Source organism: Gallinula chloropus, assembly GCF_964237585.1.
Source record: "Gallinula chloropus genome assembly, chromosome: 12".
Taxonomy (NCBI): Eukaryota; Metazoa; Chordata; class Aves; order Gruiformes; family Rallidae; genus Gallinula; species Gallinula chloropus.
The window spans coordinates 13,729,264-13,752,085 of record NC_140097.1 but is presented as its reverse complement, the minus strand read 5'-3'; the positions used below and the strand labels follow the sequence as shown (position 1 = coordinate 13,752,085).

Here is a 22,822-nt window from a genome sequence, read left to right as displayed (position 1 = left end):
TAGTGCTTCAGGAATTAGTAATTCAGGAAGTCAGTATTAATGACTTGTTTCCTCCTTCACTTCCTCTATACCATGGCTACACAAGGCAAACTTGGTCACTGTCAGTTAGTTGCTGCTCACGGTATAAAGCCTTCTGAATGCTTTATTTCAGCTAAGTTTCATTTCAACTGTACAGATTGTGCAAAGTCTGGAACAAATTACCTGCTACTAGCTGTCCACCCTCATCTCCCATAACTTTTTACAACAGCTGAGATGAATGTCTGGTTCATCCACTTCAATTTAGAGATTAAGGTCACTTCCACACTACTATTATATCTACTTTACTTCAAACTGAACACCTGACCTATGACAAGGCAAATTTTCAGGCACGTGAGGTTTTGGCAGTGCCACTCTTGAGACCACTGCTGCAGAAGTGATAGCAAGTAGGTAACATTATTGATTATTTCACAGAGACCAGAACAAGTAACTCCCCACCCAGAGCTCTGTGCAAAAGCACCACCAGAAGCTCAGCAAGCATCTCCATTGTCAAGTGAAAATATTTTGCAGCATTACCTTAAAGTCTCTAGTTATTAAATCTGAACACCAGCAATATTTGTTGCTAATACTCTAGCTACATTCTAGTGACCTCCTTTCAGCTATGTTGCAGTTAAACTCCACAACATATGGATCTAGGATCTTCTGTAGTGTACAGAAGTGGCACAAAATTGTCCTTTCAGTTTGAACAGAGAATTCTGCATACTGAAATAGAAGTACATCACATGTCTTGAGCAAGCCCCCAGACGTGACAAGAAAACTCATTTCTCTATTTGAAAGGTTTCAGCATGCACAAGTCTAGAGAGGTTTTAGTACTGCACACGATAAACAACGTAACTGAAGCACAATAAAATCTCAAGTATGTTATAACATAAGCCACGAGTTCAGACACCACAAAGTGTTATATGCATTGTTTATTGAACTTCAAGTTCCATGGTACATCAAAGATCAAATAGTTAAAAACTGTTTGTTTACTATTATACATCTTCAGAATATTCTTTCAAAACACCTATTTGGACAAAACTAAAAGCCAAACTCGAGCACCCCAGAGCTGAGTGCTAGGGGTGTAAGAAAGCTTCTGAGTACTGACTGTACACAGCACTACACAAAGCATGATAGCACACCAAGTCATTGTTCTCTGGTGCAACATACACTTCAAAGGAATTGTATACAACAGTTACTACCATCATTGGCAGGCACCTACTATATTAGTGGGGCAGATCAGAGCCTGCTTCCCCAGACTTCAGTACTCCGCATAAAGAGTACAGACCTGCAGTTCTGGGTTCCGTGATATTTTACATTATAGAGCTGAAACCAAATTCAAGACTATTAGCACTAAACAGTCAAACAGCAAGAACAAACTGGTAAGTTCTTGAAGTTATGTTCTTCAACCCTGACACACAAAGTGCCTACAAATTAATTCTTTTATCTTGAAGACATGTCACCTGAGGTCAAAGAATTATGCCTGCAAACAACAGTAATGTCTTAGATTACTTTGAAGTTTTAGACTGGTTGAGGTGGGAGTCTAGTGCTTGAACTGCACTACTCCACATTGCATCCTGTTGATGCTGCCTTGCCTCAACTGAATATACAAGTAAACCAAAATGCATCCAAAAAGATAAATCAGTCAACTGCAAACTGTTGGCAAGAAACATTTAGTTACTTATTTGTGTCCTCTCTCTCTCTCTCAGAAATTGTATACAAGACATTGGAACTTTGAAGCATTAAATTGTGCAACTTAAAGAGCTTCCTTCAGGAGGAGTTCAGTCATCTGACCAGACGAAGAGTCTCCCAACCCTGCATGGCAGTCATCAGTTGTAGCTCACCTCACAATAAGGTTCCGAGCCAGAACGTCAAAAAAGCACAGGAGTGCTCCTTCCAAGCAAAGTCAGGGCTTATAGTGCAAGATTTCCCTGCTGAATTACTGTTTCCATTTGCCACCCTATTTACCCAGGAAGCCTGGCAAAGGCACCACTCCCAACTGCAGTAGATACAGTGGGACTGATACTGTTTATTTTGCTGCAAATCATTGGGATGTATTAGGGCTTCCACAGAACCAAGCGGGCACAACATGGAAACATGTAAAACAGCAGGTTTAACCTCAGCAACCTCTTTGAGTGATGTCTTGTCCTGAAGATTTTGTAATATCCATTGTAGTGAACACCTGTAAGACACCAAAACAACAGTTTATTTACTGTTGCTCTGTTATCTACCATCCACATGGCTATTGGTCTTCTCTCATAAAGTAACAATATCAGATTTCTTTGAACTGTTAGAATGGAAAACAAGTTGCAGTGTATAATTAACACATTTACAATCACCTCAATATCTTATGGTTAGAAGTTAAGAAAATTCCATCTTCAAAGTCAGGTTTTAAATCAAGTTGTCCCCTCTCTTACCTCAGCACAAGTCGGGTGGATACCAATGGTTTCATCAAGCAATGCTTTGGTGAGCCCACATTTTATTGCAGCAGCAAAGCCTTGGGTAACTTCCCCAGCATTAGGTCCAAGAACATGAAGTCCTATCACACGATTCTTTAAGAGAGGTGAGAAAACAAACAGGAGTTAGTACTAGATAACCTTTAACAAAAGCTCTAGTTTAGAATTCCCACTACACTAAAAATTACTAAAATTTCTTCTACTCTGAAGGAAGTTCTGCAGTCCTTCTCAGTCGATTATAGCAGAATGAAACAAGTTTCAAAGTGAATGTCTTAGAATCATTGTACAGCAGCAATTCAAAGATACTGCCTAGACCAAACCAGATTCCAGTTTTGTCAGCTGTTTTTATGACTCTGTAGGTATACTGTATGTTTAGGACCTTCAGATTCAAAATTACTTTTCTACACTGAAATTAGGTTTGACAGAGGACCTTGTTAAAAATCTGATACTGAAGAGCTTCACTGGCTGTTCCCTTCCCCCAAGCAGTTAGTAAGACAAACAAAGAGAATATTATAGGCTTGAATTTTGAGCAAGTCATCTCTGTAGCAAGATGTGGAACGGTAGCAGTAGGCTATAAAAACAAGTTAAAAATGGGTGTGGTTTGTTTCAATTTGTTTCAATAACTGGTTTATCAAAAGGGATAAAGTTTAAAACAATGTTTTAAAAAATGTTTTCCCAAGATATTCCCATACATTCAGAGATGTCCTAGCCCAAGTCTGGCCATAATTTCCACTTGGAAAAAGCCCTGACAGATTTTTCCACAAATCTATCCTCAAATAGGAATCTCAGGGTAAGGTTTTATAATGTATAAAGCCTCCACTCACTCAAATAGCTGTGATACCAAACACTAAAACAATCGTCTCTCTCCAAATTGGTCAGACCTCTTAGAACTAATTTTTGTGTTAACAGAATGGGCAGGCCTGGCCTCAGGCAAGCCAAATAAGAGATACAAGTCTTTTGGCTGGTCTAAAAAGAAGTATCACAAGTGCCCTCAGCATATCGATTCCAACTTGCTACTTACGTTGTCATGTTTATTGCAGATTATCTTTGCATAACAAGTATTGTTATCTCTGCCTGGTACAGTCCATTCAAGTGGCCAGAATAAACTGTGATAGACCTGGGAGGATGACAAGGAGAGCATTAAAACTTTGTTAATTAATTCAGACAGACATAATTCTAGTTCTTAAACGTCTTTACAAATAGGTGGCTTGCCATTTTTCCAACTAGATTTTTCTAATGTATGAGACAAGACAGTGATTTTTGTTCTTCCCTCACATCCCTCCCAGCCCAACAAGTCCATCCTCCAAAGTCAGCAGATGAAGCCATAACTCAAACCATGTGCCCCTGCTTTTAATACCTGAATAAACCAGCAACAGATATGAGACACAGCTTTTTAAGAGCATACTTTCAGAAAGAAGGGCTTTACCAGTACAAAGTTATTATCTAGTTACCGTAAGTTTAAATTTATTCTGCAAAACAGTAAAAAGCAGAAGCTAAACAATGCCAAGTGTAATTGAAAGGCATAAGGAGTTCAACACAAGGCATTCAAACAGCTTTAATGAAACCCTACAGAGAAGTGCAGAAGCCAGAAATCACCATGAAACAGAGAAGTTATGCCTGATACTCCTACAGCAGTAAGAAAACGTCAGGAAGAAATTAATTCCCAATTCAAGTACCATGAATAAACAAAGAAACAGTTCATTCCAGGAGTTTGGTATACTTCAGCGATAAGTCTAATTCAAAACAACAACAAACAACACACCTACAGTTTTGCAACCCAAGTTTGGCCTCCTGAAGTCAAATGTTTCTCAGCAGCATGCAAACAGCTATGCACAGTTCTAACAGTATCAAGTCCAGGCCTGGATTTCTGGAGTCCCATACTGTGTTAGCCAGATGAAAACCCTTCCATGATTAACCTTCTAATCTTATTTTAAAACTATAACTTGAGTGTAAAGCAGCAAGACCCAAGAAAAACATTCTTATGCTACAAGTTAAACAAGTCATGAGTGCTCTCACCTCCAAGTTTTGCTTTCCATACAGTTCTATAGCTCTTTCTTCAGCTAACCCACAGCAGCCATACTCTAAAGGAGTAAACACTGTCGTTGGTACATTGATATAGTCACACTAAAAATAAAAACATAAAATTTATATTTAGACTGGGAAAGTTCTTTACAGTATGTAACAGGAAAAGCTGTATTAGCACTTTTTCTTTTTAATAAACACTTGCAGTGCCCAGAATGGAGTACACAAATCAATTTGTGTTATTGCAATTTTGAAGCAAAAAGCATAGAAATAAGTTGCATTCTTATAGCTTTACCTTTATGGTACTACCAGCATAAAGCCTGCGGGCTAGCAATTTCCCTGCTTGAATGGCAACTGGGGTAAGTTCAAGCTTTCCATCCAATATATCTCCAATAGCGTAAACATAAGGCACATTGGTTTGTTCCTCATCATTTACAGGCACTTTCCCATTCCTTAAACCAGAGGAGAGAACAGTTCAGTATCATAACACTTCTCAGCGTTCAGCAAGAAATAAGAGGGAAGAAGTTCTGTCACAAAGAGGTCATTCCAACTGCTCAGCAGGTTTTACTCAATATGCTTACACCTTTTTTACTTTGACTGCAAGCTCTTCAGAGCAACAATTACTTCTGACTAACACATGGCTGAAGTCACTATTCAGTAGGCCAGTTTTGAGCTGAGAAACAGCAAACATCTGATAATAGTGAAGCTACCAAGATATCTTTGGTCTTACAATCTTCTATTGGTTATTATCCACCCTGCCATGTACATTTTTCCCTATGGGGAAAAAGGGCTGCAGTATCACTGAGGTTTAAACCAGATGGTTTAGGAACTTGTCAGCTGCTGCAACCTGATCTTAATTTTTCTCTTATGAACACCCCACCCCAATCCTGTCTTTTTTTTTATAGCAATTTTGCAGTGACACCAGGGAAAAATAAGAAAAGTTACAACTGTAGGAAGGAAAGTAGTTTGCTGCCTCTTTAAATCCCTAGATTAACTTGCCACAAGCTGAATAAAACATGTAATTTAGCAGAATATTAAGTTGCAGTTTCTAAGTAAATTAAGCAAATATATTAATTTGATTCCTTAAGTACAGTGGTCAACAAGTAGGTATTAGCTCATTAAAAATAGTTCTTCTATGAAATTACCTATTAAAGAAGCAAAGTTAATGGACAACTGTACTCAAATCCAGGAGAGGAAAGTTCTTAAAAATTCACACAATTGCCAAGTAAGAGCGACATCAGTATCACTGGGTATTGCTAAAGAGGTTTTTTTAAAAAAATAAAAATCATCACATTCTGTGGTTTAAGGGAGTTGAGCAATACTCACTTCTCATTGATTCTGACACCAATTGTCTCTAAACCAATATTTCTGGTACATGCATCACGACCAATAGCTATCAAAACCTAAAAAAAGCCAAAAGGAAATGCAATTATTTTATGCAAGAGAAGTGTAATCAGCACAACACTTCCTTTGGTGTTTTTCTGAAAACCAAACCAAACCAGAAAACCCAATTGTGAAAGCACAGACTTGAAGTGACTTTTCAAGAATTTTCTGGAAGAGCCACCAGTAGTTCAGGCTCCTCCCCAGAAATGCAAAAAATACCAAAACATTAATATCAGAAAAACAGAAATAGCAGCACTGTTCCTATCAGCTGAATTCCAGGCATGCAAAGTTTTACCCATTCTGCTGACAGGGCTCAGCTGAAGATGAGTATTGAATTTTCATGTATATTTTTCTGCCAGTAATTTATATGAACAATTTTCTAAGTAAGATTTCCCTTTACTTTTTCCCCGAACGACCATTGAAGTATTTTAATACATTTTCATGTGTTGCTACATTCAATTATTTCAAATCCAGAAATGCTTACAGTGTTATACTCTTCTTCAAAGATTTCTGGTCCCTCAGTAGACTTTGCTGTTACTTTCAGTCTTCCAGGCATGCCTTCCTCCAGCTGTTCAACCTGTATAAATATTTGTAAGCTTAGAATGACCTTAAGCAGCAGAGCTCACTTACATTCTCACTTCAAACCCTGACCTACTAAATCTATCATTCAGCAGTAAAAAGAGCTTAATCTCATAAAATATTTATACCTGTACAGAGGCAAAGCGTTCCAGACAGCACGTGTAGAATGCATGTGCTGTTTAAAGTAATTCTGCATGGAGAGAAGTAACCCAAAGAAAGCACTTGCCTGAACAGGTACAAACTTCCTGATGAATTTTACGCCGTGTGTTTCCATATGAGCACCTATTTTTTCTGCCATCTCTTGGTCAAAGCCTCGAAGGAGTATGGAACGCACCATCACTGTGACATCTAGACCTAGACCAGCAAGAAATCCTGCACACTCTAGAGCCACGTAGGAAGCACCCACCACTAGTGTTTTGCCAGGGCAGTAAGACAGGGAGAAGAGGTCATCACTAAAATGAAAAATAGAAGTTATAAAATTAATTTGATACAAGCTTGTTTGTCATTGCAAATACCAGAGCAAGCAAAGTTCAGCCTTTTCATCTCACCTTGTAATACAGTATTCTTTATCTCCAGGGATACCCAAATATCTAGGCCTTTCTCCTGTTGCCAGGACAAATGTTTCTGCTGTGTGATACGTTACTTGTCCTTTTCTATTAGTTGCCTGTTTATATAGACACAGTTAAGAAAGTCTTTATCACAGGAACAAGTTTTAAGACAAAAATAATTAAAAAAATTAACCCTCCCCTTAAATACTGTGTATGTGTTTAAGAATCAAGAGCAAGCAGCTTCCAACAAGAACCAACACATTTAGAGAAGCAATGCAAGTCACTGGAAAATAATAGGTTTAAATCACAATCAGGCTTTTCTCTCAGTGAGGGCATTTAAAACCATTTACTCTGAATCCTGCCCATTTCAAACTCATTTACATTGAATTGTTTATAACATCTTTACTCCCAAGTTACAAATAGCTACAAGCCTCTCCTGCCAGCCACTTCAACTAATACCCAACACAAAACTATTTGATGTTGGCCTGTCACTAGTACTTAGCCTAATGAAGAAATTTACAAAAAGGTATCTAGTTACTGATTTCACAGGGCCTAAAACCCAATCTCTTAAGAACTAATTTGAGTTCTAAAGGCCCTTGGTCTCAGAAAATTGCAGCTTGCCAACAGAAATATCAAAATCTGACCATGTGCTCCAGTTATTTTTCAATACAAATGAAGGGAAATCCCCTTCCCATTAAGCCATCAGATAATTCAGATTGGAAGGGGTCTCAGAAGGACATCTAGTCCAGCCTCCTACTGAAAGCCTTTCTGCACTACTTCGTTTATAGAACGAGTAGACGACGTGGATATCTGGACACTAGAATAGTTGGTAAGTAGGTGAGTTGAGCATACTGTAATATTTTCAGTGCCAGTCTCCTGGTTTCAAACACATGCAGTTCAGCCTTATAAGCTCATACTGAAACCAGATAGTCACATCCACCAAACCAGCTGTCTTCAGTATGCACTTATTCTAAGTTAACATTGCTACAGTCTGACTACTTAGAGCAAGGTCACCAGCACATTGTCTTGCAAAACAGACACTTTAATTCTTATGTTGATACAGCATAAGGTTCTAGAAGGCACTGTTCCATAGGTGCTTAATCTGAATTTATTTTCAAGTTTGTATGTGTTAATATGAAGACTTTACAAGTGGCAAAATCACACAGCTAAAGCTTCTCCCCCACCACCACATTGCAGCTGCTGATCTCAGTCCTGAAGCTAGCAACTGAAACCACCTTATTCACGCAAGACACAGGTTTACAGATACTCACATTACTTTTACATAACAGTTACTAGTGTAACACTGTGCAATGTGAAGTAAAGTAATAATCTGAATCAATTATTTCAGAGAGGAGTTGTAAACTTCAATGGACTTAACAATGGCAGTGTAAAGATGAAGCCTTTTCCTTGTTGGATTTCAAAACGGCACTTTTAAAGCATGAGTTTTACATCCCAACTAAACGTACCTTGATTGTGTGTGGTGCAGTGAATTCTGCATAAGAATTGAGGTATGTCACAGACTTCTCTCTTAAGGACACTCGATAACCCCAGTTTAAAGAACCAATGTAGTTTTGAATAGCTTCTACCATGATCCCCCAGTTGTGTTTAACTGAAACAAGACATTAATATTTAAAGAAATAAAAGTACAATGAATATTGAACAAGAACTTAAGTCTACATCATGCTAAGAAAACATCATTATCATCAGTAACAAGGACACATCTTAAAGTTTTACTCTATTATGCTAGTATGTACCTGACTCGTTCCTAGATTAAATAAGCCCACTCTAGAAGTTCTTTCATTTAGCTCAGATAATGTAACAAAACACATTTAGCTCTCAATCCTAAAGGTTTTGATAAGTAGGAAGAAGCATGCCTTCTGATTCACCCCACAAAACTACAGAACTCTGCTTTTAGTAAACTAAGTCCAAAGTACATGAAAGATCTTAAGCTCAGAGACGCATCTGTACACTGTCTTGGCCTGTCCTCTGTGTTCTTACTGACCTTGTGCTTCATACTCCCACCCGTATTTCCTTGAATCCTTGAGTGCCTGACCCAGCAGTGCTGCTTGATGCATTAGCTTCTTCGGAATGCAACCTACATTTACACATGTGCCACCAAGTCCTAAGATGCAAAAAAAAAACCAAACCATTATTACCTGCATGCTTTTCCTATCATGTGCTTTGTATGAGCACCCATATATCAGCTGTTGATGAAATTTCTGTTGTAAGGGAAATTTTAAAATACAATGAACAGGCTAACCTTACAAGTTTGCATTCAGCTTAAGAGTTTGTCCCATTGAGCCAATAAGGGTACATACAATATGTTGTCTGGAACATAAAACTCTGGATACTTACTCCAGTGCTTTAGATTTTAGTCAGATTGGCAAGTAAGCAAGGCATGACAGGTATCAGATTGAAATCTTAAGTTACAAAAGCACATTCATCATTTCATTCAATAAACCTGACCAATGAAGTTCCTGACTCATTCTCAACTGCTAACAGCATTAATAAGGTCAGGCAGCCGCTGCCTTTAATTATGGAAAGGTGAGGCATGCATAACCATACAGTCACACTGTTCTAGAGGTATCCTAGATCAGTTGCTCACAAAGACAAGAAGAGTTCATGTGCACATACACCATCCAGACATGCTCTGAAAGTGAACAGACCTAGAACAACGTTTGACTGAGAACTGAGTTAGCAATGCACAAAACAACTGCCCAGAAAAGCAGGCATGTCAGGAAAACAACTCCTTTGTTATCTGTGTTCCAGAATTACAGGAATTCAGCAACAGTTTTAAATAGTATAAATCCATCTAACAATGCAGTGTGTATCACTGACACAAACACATCATAAAACACAAGCTAACAGAAACTTACCCCATGAAGTTCCAAGAGGCGTTGGAACAACATAATCTAATACCATTATTTTCCTTCCAAAAGTAGCAGCTTCCTATAAGACAAAGACACAAGTCAGCATTACTGAACCTTTGCCTGACAACGTAAGCTTCTCTGCTCATTTAGAGTCACAATATACTTAGCAATAACAGAAGGCTTCTTTGGTAGTTAATCACATTATCATACATAGCTCTACTACCTCCTTCACTAAACAAAAATTCAAATCTCTCAAAAGCTGTTACCCTTCCAGTCTCTGAACGGAAACATATGTTCAATGCTGCATCCACATCATCCTATACTGTCAAAAGCCATGGTCTGAAGTGGGTACAAGATGGCCTTACAAGCTTATGATTCTACTCTACCTCACTCAAAGAACTACTTCTGCTGTTAGCTCTCTTTTTCTCTCAGGAGGACAGGACTGACTTGGTATGTTTGTCAATGAAAAGGTGATGTTAATAAACCAGAGTTCAGTGAAGAACCACTAATATGCTCATGGAGGTGAAATACATGCCCAGAGAGACAGGTGAGGGAACTTGGTGTGTTCAGCCTAGAGAAAAACTGGGGTTTGGGGAAGATGCAACAGCAGCCTTCCAATACCTAAGAGGAGTTCATCAAAAGGACTGCACCAGGTTCTTCATACTGGCAAGTTGGAAAACAACAACAGACAAGAAACAAAGTAATTTCAGACTGCATGTAAAAACAACTTTCACACATGAGGACATTCAAGCAGTGAAAGTTTGCCCAGAGATGCTGTGCCATCTCTATCCCTAGTTATTTTCAAGATCCACCCAAATGGTTGATGTCCTGCATAATCTTGTTTGACCTCAGTGTACCCTGTACCCTGCTTGGAGCAGGAGCTTATACTAGATGTGCTTCTAATGTCCATTCCAATCTAACTAAGCCTATGATACTCTATCCAAGGCATTAGCTGGTGCTTGATTGAATCTACCCTTTTTTTGATCTTTCAAGGGCTTGGATCAAGTCTTCAAGTCTGTTAAATCTGTTTAAGAACTGCTGCACAGTTACTGCAATCCTAGCTCAAACAATGTTTAGCCAGCTATCTTGTATTCTGTGAGTACCTGACCTTTCTCACTCTGAACAGTTTGGTAATTATCACTAAGTTTACTGCTGGTGTCCCAGAATGCACTCTGAGGAAAGATCTAGAGCATTGTGAAAATACCCAATTAAGATTGGCTAATTCAAGCTGTGCTATATCACTTTCTCCTGCCTTATACTTATCTAGTAAAATTTGCATGCTTAACTACTGTTGCACAGTGAACAGCAATCGCCAAGGCGGTCAGGAATAACATCACTATGCACAAACCATAAACTGATGTTCAGGATACCTGGCTGAGGTGGGAAGCGTGGGCTCAAATCCCTCAAGTGAAAAACTGAATCCACATCCTAGGCCCTGAGGCACTCTGAACAACAGCTACTTGTGTAAGAGGTACACAATCTCCATTACCTTTTCTGAAAAAGCACTGTAAAGTGAGCTAGTCCCTTGAGAGAACAGCTAAGGACTTCGTTTTAGATGGCTAGTTATCCTGAATCCTAAACAGTCAGAAGTAGTCTTTAACTTTTCCAGATTACAGATGGAACCATTAAAGTGCCTGCCTACTACACAATAAGAGGAGATACTTCAACTATTGGTTCCACTCTCGGCCAAGAACCTAAAACCTATTATTAGGATGAAGACATGAATAGGGATTGGCTTGAAACTGGTCCACACAGACCATGATCTCCTAAGTGAGTGCATTACTGGACTGCTATTGATTCATTTAATTAACAAGTCAAACAGTAATAATCATAAAAATACAGACTGCTTTATACTATTGTGATTAACACAGAGATTATACAACCTGTTCTTCAATGCAATTTTTATGTCATACCTTGGAACACGCAAGTCCACCAGAACCACCACCAATAATGATGAGGTCATACTCATAGGGATCTATATCTTGGCCATCCCCAAGAAGTTTATGCAGTGACCCATCATTATAAGCCTGTAGAAACAAAACATTACACACATTTCTAAGCAAACAAAATCTGACTTAGTTTGCCTCCTCTGACCTAGATCACCCACTCTAGTGTTACATTCAAATTCACTTATTCTTTAAAAATCAGCTGCAAGTAGACAAGTTACCTGGTAAGTTGAATCACAGCCACCTATGTGTGTTCCATTCACAAATACATTAGGCACTGTCCTCTGATTGGTTAGCTCTACCAACACTTGCTGAATACTGGGTCCATCAGCTAAGAATACAAGAAACAAGTACATTATAGAACAATTTAAGACAGGAGCTTTTAAAATAACCTGAAGTATTATAAGTTTGGATTACAATATACTGTAGGCCTGACAAGAAAGCAAATGTTGTAAGCATTGCATTTGCAGAGTCTTTAGAAACTGCTTTTCAAAAGAGCATACTTAAATCCCGAGGATAAATTGGTGCTTCAAGACATAATTCCACAGAACACCATAAAGTTGAAGTAATAGTTTAGTCCCTGTATTTCCTGGATTATTATCAGTCTCTTCCTGAAAGTGCATTTTATTTGGTATATCTTGGGCAATAATTAGTTCACAGTATCACAACTTTAATAAAAAGCAAATAAGCAAGAAGAAATGCTACAGATCAATAATAAGTACATTTTTCCAGCTGAAGCAAAACATTTCATAAAAGCACTGGCACTTCTGAAGAAGCATTGGAAGCAAAGTTTTGTACAGAAAAAACCTGATGATAATACACATTCAGCAACTTATCAACAGTACAATTAAGAGTTTACTAGGAGTTAAGTTAGAACCTACTTGCTCCTGGAAATACATTATAAGCTACACACATTACATACATATATGCATAAGGCACTACATAGGTACTTAAAACTAAAGCAGTCTGGGCTTTAAAAAACCAACCTCAAAAGCACAACCACCAAGGTACTGGAATTTACCCTTCCAATGACTCAGCAACTCTCACTATGAAGGTCACCCATATACCAAGTCAAATATTAACAATTTCTCTACCACCACAAAAGAACCTGAGGAGAAAAGTACCACAAGGCCCTTTCCCAAATGACAGAGCTCCTCAAGAGAGAAATCAGATCTCACATCCTCTATCAGCTGATGACTGCACAGAAATAGTCAAAGCCTTAGTTAGATTAAAAACACATCCTGTATTAAAATTCACATTGAAACCTAAATGCTTTTATATCTGTATATATTAAAATTGATACTAATTGTTTTCTACATCCTCCAATTAGCTGCAGACAGCTTAAAGAGTAATGCACAGTCACTCATTTTTAGCTACAGTAACAATTATGTGACAGATATTCTTTCTTCTACTTACCAATTACATCAAGTTCCAAAGCATAGTACTCCACATGCATAGAGGTGAAGAGTTCTTTGACCTACAATGGAAACAGAGATCACACGATCTGACACACAGCTCAGGGTAAAACTTGAACCTGTGACAGACACAGGTAACTTCAGTCTCAGTTATTCTGCTTTGAGTGCTTAGCTCTACATGCCTTCGGTGAAGTTTAGCACTACTTCTCTTTGCATGTTCCTCACTTAAAGGCAACCTAACAACATTGACATTAAGCATCCCAACACAGCAACTTTCCAACACAAGCTTCATGACCTCGAGAAAAAGTTTTTATATGCAATTTGCTTAGCTGCAGACTTCTCTATCCCTAACAGATACCAAAAGCCACGAGAATAATTGCCATACGGAAAAAATATCAGAGAGATAAAGTAGATGACAGGTAATACTAAGAAAGAAAAAAGGGAATAGAGGATGACATGCAAAACAAAACACTTTCAAGCAAATGCAAAAAAAAAGTGCATTATAAAAACCTGAAGAAAAGGTAATACTCTGATGCATACTCAGTCCTAGGACAGCTCATGCCCACCAGCCCTGCATTCACTTTCTGTGGCCATTGTTTCAGAAAAGTTTTAGAAGCAGAGAACATTTACTGCAATGAGTTGGATTTAACATAAAGATGGTGAAGAAATGTGTTTGAATAAAAAGCTGACAACCTCAAGGAAGAAAAGAAGTAGTGGTGGATGGAATAAGAACTAGTGGTCTTGAACTGCATCAAGGGATTTAGATTAGACTTTATTAAAAGCTTTCCATAACAGCAAGACAGTGGAACACATTGCCTAGGTAGCTGACATTCTTCATCAGTGAGTTGCTTCAAAGTATACGTCAGAAGTGTTTGAACTACCATTTCCCCTACACTGAGCCATGGGACAAGGCTACATAAGGCTCTTGAATTTTTTTCTAGTTCTGATTTTTGGTTTGCTGTTTGACAGCATCTGCCTCAGCCTCTAGGATCAGGCAGGAGTGATTTTGACTTCTTTGCCATCATTCCATTAAATCAGTCATACCTTGCTTGTGAAATATGTAAAGAGTTAATACCAGAATGTAACAGTTACATTTTTTAAGCTTTTAAATTGCTGTTCTTCTCCATTACAAAGAAGTATTCTAGAGAAGTCTGGTCATTAAAAGGCTGCTCTTATGCATTGCCATGAATAAACTCAGATATAGTATCACTAGAACATGCCCTAGAAACATTGTTCATGCATCAAGAGGTCGGCAATATATTGAAAAGGAGGGAAAACAGGAAGGGAAAGGAGAACACTATATAAAAACATAGTCTTAAAAAAGCCCAGACAACCTAAATGATAGCTTAGTGGAGATTCTCTCTAGCCTGGACACAGTTCTGGGTGTTTGTAACATCAGTTCTTGATGGATAGTGTGTACCATTTCCAGATTCAAATCAAGAAGCATTTTAGAACCAAGATTTTACTTTTTTTTTTTTTTTACAATAACACCTATTTGTAAGGCTGGCAGCACTGAAATTATGAATTGTCCTCCCAGTTAGAAAACAACATACCTCACGGCACAGGATGTAGTATTACATCTGGCAGCATTTACTCCTTTGAAATATAATTTACAGACTTACCAATGCAACTTGATACTGTACAGCAATGCATAAAATATCTGGTTTTAATCATAACTATCTTGATGCGAAAACAGCTCTAGCATGAAGCACTAAATGTTTGTGTGATGGATCCACTTGCCAGCATGGAATCTGAACAATGAAACACACTACGTCACGGTCAATTCAGAAGAAATCTTTTGCAACCAGCTTTCTGATAAACCTCAAATTTATTGAGCACACTTCACTAAGACTAAGCTGAGTCACATCAAATGAGCCTAAAGATGTCAAAGACATGATGAATAAAAAAGTATTAGTGTTGCTGTGATCCATGTCATTACTATGCCTAAGGCTGACTATTCCAGTGCTTTCTACTGGAGTTTCAGCTTTACGCAGCCAAACATAAAGCTTTTGTATTCTGTACCAACCATATCATGCATCAACTGTAACAGACAAAAATAAGCTCTGCTTATAAAACTAATTACATTATTTCTACAATTATAGAATCATTTAAGTTGTCAGGGCCCTTTAGAGGTCATCTGATTAAACTCCCTGCTCAAAGCAGGGCCCTGATGTGACGTTTGATCAAGTTGTCTAAAACACTGTCCACTCCAGCTCTGAATACCAACAAGGACAGAGACACCATAAGCTCTTTGGGCTGGTCCAATGTTTGACCATCCTCATAGGAAAGAGCTTCCATTTATCTCATTGGAGTATCTCTTGGACTGAAAGGGAAACAGCAGTGGCTCCAGACCTCCCACTCTGTAACTGCTATTACAAAGCCCAAGCTGAATGCCATGAAAGACCTAAAAAGCAAAACTTAAAGGGACTGCTACTATGAGTGGTAAGCTAAGAATGTGGAAGAAAGTCACAAAATTAGCTACTCGCCTGCTGTTTCAGCTTGCAAGAAAGTAACAGTTAAGTTTTCATTAGTGTTTGGTTTTGTGTTGTTTTTTAAACTACTAAAACATTGCAACAGCACCTGGCAAGGTGGGAGCACAGGACAGAGAACATTAGTACAAGAAAAGATTACACTTAAAGGGCAGATTTAAGACAAAACATTTAGGCAACCTTTATTTTCTACTGAAGATAGGGAGGAAAAAATAAAATCAGAGAAATGTCAGCATTCTAATTAGAAGTAGCTATCGAGCTATTGCACTTCATAGTCATGAATAGATTGTGCTTGTGTTATGCTAATGAAACAGAAAAGCAACTATTATACCATCAGAGTTATGAAACCTTCAATATAGGCAAGAGATAACAGATTTTCAGTTTGGGAAAGAAAATTATTAGGAGGAGTAGAAAGATAACATACTTAGATATTACTGATGATTAGTGTAAGGCGAACAGGAAACGATTTCTGAGAAACACTGGGGCAAACAGCAACAGCTGCATTTACCAGAAAACAATTCTGAAACAAAAAGGAAGCAAACCTCCATACAATAAACACATAAACCAGAGAACTTAGTGCCATCAGACACTGTAAAAGCCGATCAAAACAGCTATTTAGACCAACTGACGAAAGAAAGATCCACTGACAACTCTTAACTCAACAAAACTAATACAAAGTCAGGTCAAGAAACTTCTGAGTCACACAGTCCCAAAACCTTGAGCAGCATACTGGGAAAATTCCCAATCCTGAAAACAAATACTCCAAGTATATGGAACAGGATACTAGGTTGCACAGTCACAGATACAACTATCTACTTCCCTTCTAACCAACGCCAAGGCCTCATTTATCTACTAAAACCTTCCCATTTTCACAAAGAAAGTGAGTCTAGAAAATTTCGAGATATTACTGAATAGTAACTTCTCTGAAATTAAGAATTGGTTTAATGCTTTAGAAAACTCTTTCTAGAGATGCTTTTTATCACTGGAATCGCTAAGCTGGTTTGAAATTATCACCATACAGTAAAGTTAAGTAATAACGGTACGTTCTGTATCTGCTGTTTCATGTATCAGCTAACATTCTGTAACAGCTACACAGTTGAATTGACCAGAAAACCCCATGGACATAGAACATAACTGGTAATAGCACAACATATCACTAGGATAACTCGCAGCTTCTATGCAACCAGTTGTTGCTCTTACAATAATTTCAACATATCACAGTATTCAGACCTGGCATCTTTTTGTGCTAAACACCTATGTTTTCTTTATGCACTTTAATATTAATCTTTTCAGGGTGGTAAGATAACAAAGGACAAGTCAAGTTCAGTTATGACAAGGAAATCATTCTAATTCCAACCCCTTTCCACTACTGCCTTGCTAAAACAATTGAACAATAAATTGCATTTGCAGAAAAAGAACTGCACAATTGCCTAGTCATGCCACAAGCTAAACTGAATGGAATCAACTACTTAGTTCATTTAGACACTTTATTTGCAATGCTTTTTTGAAGGAAAGTACAATCTTAACTTTTTTCCAGTGTGGCTATATCCATTTGAAATAAAGAATTCTTCCCACCCCTGGAATGAGGTGCTTTTAGAGCTTGAGTATTCTCTGCACTAGTGCTGAACACTATTGGTTTTTCAACTAATCTTACCAAAAGCACACTGCTAACTGCCATCCCCAGCAAGACAGACACAGTGACACTATTCACATTCATCTGTCTTTAAGAACTCCAAACTATGTGATTACAGGCTACATATCCAAGCTGTAACTACACTTTGGAATCTTATCCACTTCATTAACTCTACAGACTAGATCCGCTAGCAAGAACGCTGCATTACCCATTGTTCCGCTATTCTTTTCATTATTTTTTAAGTCTTTGGTGGGAGGGATTGATAATACTCATACTGCTGCTGCTATTTCACTTTTCCATCTTCTGATGTCTCATGTGGCTTCCTTGTCTCAAATTTTCTCCTTCTATTTCTCTCTCTGCAATACATACCTCTCCTACACGCTTTCTTCACTATATTGCCTTTCTCTTCTGTTCCAAACAGGGAAGTCAGCCAAGGAAACCTGCCAAGAGCAATCTGTTCTTCCTTGCCCAAGTTTATCACCTATTCCTTAACAAGGATCATACAGGCCCTTTCAACTCTCCCCTCCTAAAGCAGGCCATGAGAGAGGGCCCTCCTACTCATGATATTTATTCTTTCCATTTTCAAGTCAATAAAGACAATATTCCTCATATCCGATTGTTTGCTTGAAGGAAATAATCCTGTCCAATGGAAAAGCTCTAAAATGCAGGAAATAACATTAACCTGGAATTAAATTACTGGACTACAATCAAGTCTATTTTTCTCTTAAGCTCCTTGTGCTAGTCTATGCCCAGAAATAGATGAAGGAAAATGCTGCAAGGTTTAAAAAGTTACTATGCCATCCTATGATCTAAAAACACTGGACTGAGTGCCACGCATTTCAACACTTGAGCAATCATGATCACTAAATGCACACAGAGCAACAGACAGGCACGACTAAGTATTTCTCAGAGGACAGTGCTGAAGTCCTCAGAAAAAAAAGGATTTTTATTCAACAGAAGATACTGGGCCAGACTTGAGCAAGACTCCTATCCTATCATAACTTTGTTTGCCAAAACTTCAATTGAACAAGCTGACAAGTGAGCAAATTTTAGAAAGATTTGAGTTGCCTACTATGCTATGCTATCTTTCAGTGAAAACATTCTTGAAGAGATGATGTTGGTTTTGCTTATTCTCTCCTACACAGAAGCATCCTTTCCCAAAAGCTCAATTAAGTTACAAGTGAAGTGGGATATGTTCATTTAACTCTACAACAACAGGGTCACAACACCTCCTCCCTCACAGGAGCTACTGGAACCAAAACTAAGCTAAACATGGTAGTACTACTGAGCATTCACCCGGTTGTCAGTTCCACTGAAGAACTTGAAGACTTAAACCCACAGTTCCAATTATGTTTTTCCACCATGGCCACAACAAGTATGTGTTTACGATGCTCAGCTGACACTTCATAATGTGCTTCTTCTAAACATCCAAGAATCACAATGGCTACAAACACAGATTCAGAATGGGCTATGACTATAGGGTGGTGATACCATAAAACTCTCATGAAGATTCCATTTTTCTCTCATGGCTTCGGGTCACTGATTACAGCTACCGTGCAACACCGACACAAAGAGGGCTAAAAAGATACTGGTCACCAAACATCACAGTTAAGCAAGCGTTTTTATCAACGCATATTATAGCAAGCATTTAAAACGTACACTCCAGCTTTAGAGTAAAACTTCATAGTCCCAAAACAGAAGAAAACTTAACTTACACTCTTTCCTAGAGATTTAATTCCATTTAACACCAGGGTAGCACTTTTAAATAACAAAACAACGCAGCCAGCACCCCGTCCTTCAAGTAGCAGGCGGAAAAGCTGCCTGGATGAGGACTGTGCAGAACACGGCACACACTCACCGCCCCTAAACTCGCGCCAAAGGGAAAGGCCTACCAAGCACACGGGGTAGGAGCTTTGTCTCGCTTCACGCCCGCTAAGGGGGTTTCCAAGGGGCGGTGGCACCTGGCGCTTAACTTGCCTGGGATGGACACCGCGCCACCTCTGCACTGCGCGCATCGCTAGCGTGCCGCCGCCGCAAGCGCCAGCCCCTCCACGCTCACCTGCCGCCGCTCGCCCCCCCTGCGCGCTGCCCCCGCCCGCGGCGGGCCGCCAGCTGCCTGAGCGGGCGCCCTCAGGGGAGATGCCTCTCGCCTCGCAGCGGGGCCCCGCCAGACCCACCACCGCTTCACGGCGAGCCGAGCCACGGGACGAAGGGAGCAGCTCCCAGAGCCCGGCGGCTGCCGGCCCGCGGGGGGGGAGCGCGCCGAGGTGCCTCCCGCTGCCTCCCGCCGCCGCCTCACCTTATTGCAGTAGGGGCAGTAGCTCTTGCTGAAGATCATGACGCGGTGGGAGTTGATGAGAGTCTGCACGCGGAGCTTCAGGCCGTCCCAGTCCGGGAGCTGGGTCTGGCCCGGCGGCGGCATGGCGGGGCGGGCGGCTGAGGCAGGGAGCGACGAACGGCAGCCACCAGCGCGCTCCCTACGCGCCCCAACGACGACACCCAACACCCGCACTGACCCTCGCCTCACCCCGCCCTTTCCGGAGCGGGGAAGGTGACGACTCGGACGGATCCATCTGCATGGGGGGGGGCCTGAGAAAATGCGAAAAAAAGCTTCTCGCCCTTTCTTCCAGACACGCGCACTACGACTTGTTGTAAACTAACAGAAAGTATTTTTTATCATGGACATAAGAGTTATTCTTTACTTTAAGGTGGTGTAGAGGAGGAGAGATTTGCTTTTTTCAAGCCACCCCTTCTCTCTGAGACGAGATTTGGAATCACCCACGAGTAGCGAGACGAGAAGGCGCATGCGCAAGAGGCGCCGCGCTGCCCGGGCGGCGTGAGGGCGGCGCCAGTGCCGTGGCGGTCAGTGTGTGGCAGCCTGGTGTGCCCACTCGGGCTGCGGCGCCTCCGGAGCCCGGGCAGGCAGGCAGGCAGTTCCGGTGGGGCCCGGCTGGAAGGGACAGGCGGGAGGTGGGGCTGGCGCAGGGGTCGTTTGCCTCTCCCCGCCCGCCGTCCTCACCTCACCGGCCCGACGTGGCGGCGGTCGCCCCGTGTCCCCGCGTGGGACAGATAACCCGCAGCAGGGCCCGGGGCACCGGGTCTGTTCCTTCACTGTGTCCTATGAAATCGGGGCAAAGCCTGGGGGAAGCTGCCCGCCGCCTGCCTTCACCTGCTGCTTGGGTCTCACCGACGAGGGGCACGGCCAGGGTGCCGGTGGAGCAGTGACCCGGGTTATGCGTTCAGAGCACGCTGGCCAGTGCAACAGAAAGGAACTCCCATTTCCACGCCACAGGGTTGAAGGAAGGGGGTGGGGGAGCATCTGGTAGTGCTTCTCGTTACACGCGGCTCTGATAATCAGCTGGATCCCTTTCCGAGAGTCTCGGTAATTGCCGGGGCTGCAAGGCGGAGGGGGACGTCGTGTGGAAAGAGCCTGGACCTGGGCATGGAGTGGGAGGAATCCTGTCTGGTTACTCCTCTGCTTTGGCTGGGGAACGGCAGGCTGTGTGCCAAGGTCCCAAGAACCTGGTTATCTTCCTGCAGAGCAAGCCAAGTGTTTGTTAATTGCAGCAACAGCTTCTTGTAAACTTATCAAAAGAGTTGCCCTGGCTTAACGTGTGATAATTTCACTTATGTTAATAAACCCTGTAGACTTCTGAGTGGCAAGGGTTGCTTTCCATAGGAAAGCATGGAGTGGTTTAATAAGGTTCTATAAGAAGTTTGTAACAAAGGAGATAATACAATCCAGTGCTCCCTCCCACGCCTGCCACAGACCAGCCCTACTGCTATTTACTAATGCTAAAAATAACCACATATAAAAGCTATAGTGCCACCAGTGATGAAAATGGGCCTGGTGGGAGACAACTGAATTAACTCGCTTAATTCCTTTCAGATCACATGTATCTGTGGCGTTCATTGCCCAGTGAGCTTGAAAAAATGTGTATTACGTATGTCTCAATGCTGGTGAGGGAAGAGTTCTAGACTAAGGCTGTTTCTGCACTCCCCACAGAGAAAAACAAAGCTAAGTTTTGCAGCCTTTTCTTTCAGTACCAGCATGTAGGAAAGCAGATACAGTACCAGCAGCTATGAGGTTTTTACATAGCATGAAGGGACCAGAACTGTCAACTGCACTTTGTTCACAGACCAGTCAAAACTGTTTGGTTCCCAGCTTTGGCTACTTGTTCTCCTTCCTTCTCAGATTCCTTTTACCTGACCAGAAACATCATTACCCTCAATATCCTTACAGGAATTAATAGTGCAAGCTCTAAAGTTTCTGTCACTGCAGGCAGATGGGTTTTTTTTAAATTGAAGTTGTCATCCATCAGCCCCAGAAAGGTCAGAGAATATAATAAATACTTAAAATACCTTTTTCTCTTGAAATGTTCAGTTGGCAATGGGCAAAGTCCCACGATGAATAAATGTCCAAGGCAAATTCTGTCACTTGAGAATTTTTTTCCCATCTGTGTGCTCTCCGCTGTTGGTTATTACTATCACTGTTGCCTTAGATCAGGAATGGGGTAATGGTTTTAAACTGAAGGAGGGTAGATTCACACTATATATAATGAAGAACTTTTTTATGATGAGGGTGGAGAAACACTCATACAGGTTGCCCAGAGAGGTAGATGCCTCATCCCTGGAAACAGTCAACATCAGGTTGGACAGGACTCTGAGCAACCTGATCTAGATTAAGATGTCCCTGCTCATTGCAGGGCAGATGGACTAGATGACCTTGAATGGTCCCTTCCAATCCAAAGCATTCTATCTGATCTGGACAAACTGTAATGGCAGTATCTTGCTTAGATTTGCTTTCCTTATAGTGGAGGACAGATCAGGGAGGTAAGGACTTGCCTTGTTGGCAGTCACTGCCAATGGTTGAGAGAGAAGGGTAAAAATCTAGAAAAAGGAGAGGGAACTGGTCAGCTCCTGCTCAGTTCTAGAGAGGAGAGAACTGCCACACTAGTGTCCTGCCCATGCACCTCACTGACTTACAGTAATTATGATTACTGTTAACCAAGTATGCTCTGTATCTGTCTTCTGACAGTTTTTTCTTGCTCAGAACTCAGCTCTCAAAATCTTACTCGTGAGATGTGCTGGGGTTAGATATAAGGGTTAGACTAGAGCTCTGTGCAACCATTCCACACTCTAGGAAACTGTATCGACGTAGTTGAACCAGCAGAAGTGTTGTCAACATTTCTGAATGAAGTGGTTGGCAAGAAGATATTTTCAGGAAGGGGCAAGTGGCTTGTGGAAAGAACCAGGGAACTGTTTTAACCATGGGAGTGTCAAAGACTTGTTTAATAAAGGTTTAAGCATGCTTGAACTGTGGCTCCCTGCAGGCCAGTCAGCAGGTATACGAAGAGCTTATAGGATGACAGGAAAAATCCCCACCTTCCACATGAAAGACCTCGGTCTGCTTTCTCCAACATAAACAGATAGAATAAAAGTGACTGGTCTCATTAAGACTGTCCA

At 40.7% G+C, this 22,822-nt stretch overlaps 1 protein-coding gene across 1 annotated transcript; it reads right to left on the bottom strand.

Annotated features, from left to right (window-relative positions):
- Window positions 1-935: 935 nt before the first annotated feature.
- Window positions 936-19,778, bottom strand: TXNRD3 (thioredoxin reductase 3; the record flags this gene model as incomplete). The annotated part of the gene is made up of 16 exons (XM_084269756.1): window positions 936-2,197; window positions 2,433-2,567; window positions 3,493-3,588; window positions 4,488-4,595; window positions 4,789-4,945; window positions 5,820-5,896; window positions 6,361-6,453; window positions 6,682-6,907; window positions 7,004-7,119; window positions 8,470-8,612; window positions 9,006-9,125; window positions 9,880-9,952; window positions 11,787-11,900; window positions 12,041-12,150; window positions 13,236-13,296; window positions 19,656-19,778. The coding sequence occupies 16 exons, from the start codon at window positions 19,776-19,778 to the stop codon at window positions 2,135-2,137; spliced, it is 1,815 nt and encodes a 604-aa protein (XP_084125882.1). The 3' UTR covers window positions 936-2,134.
- Between the last annotated feature and the right edge of the window lie 3,044 nt (window positions 19,779-22,822).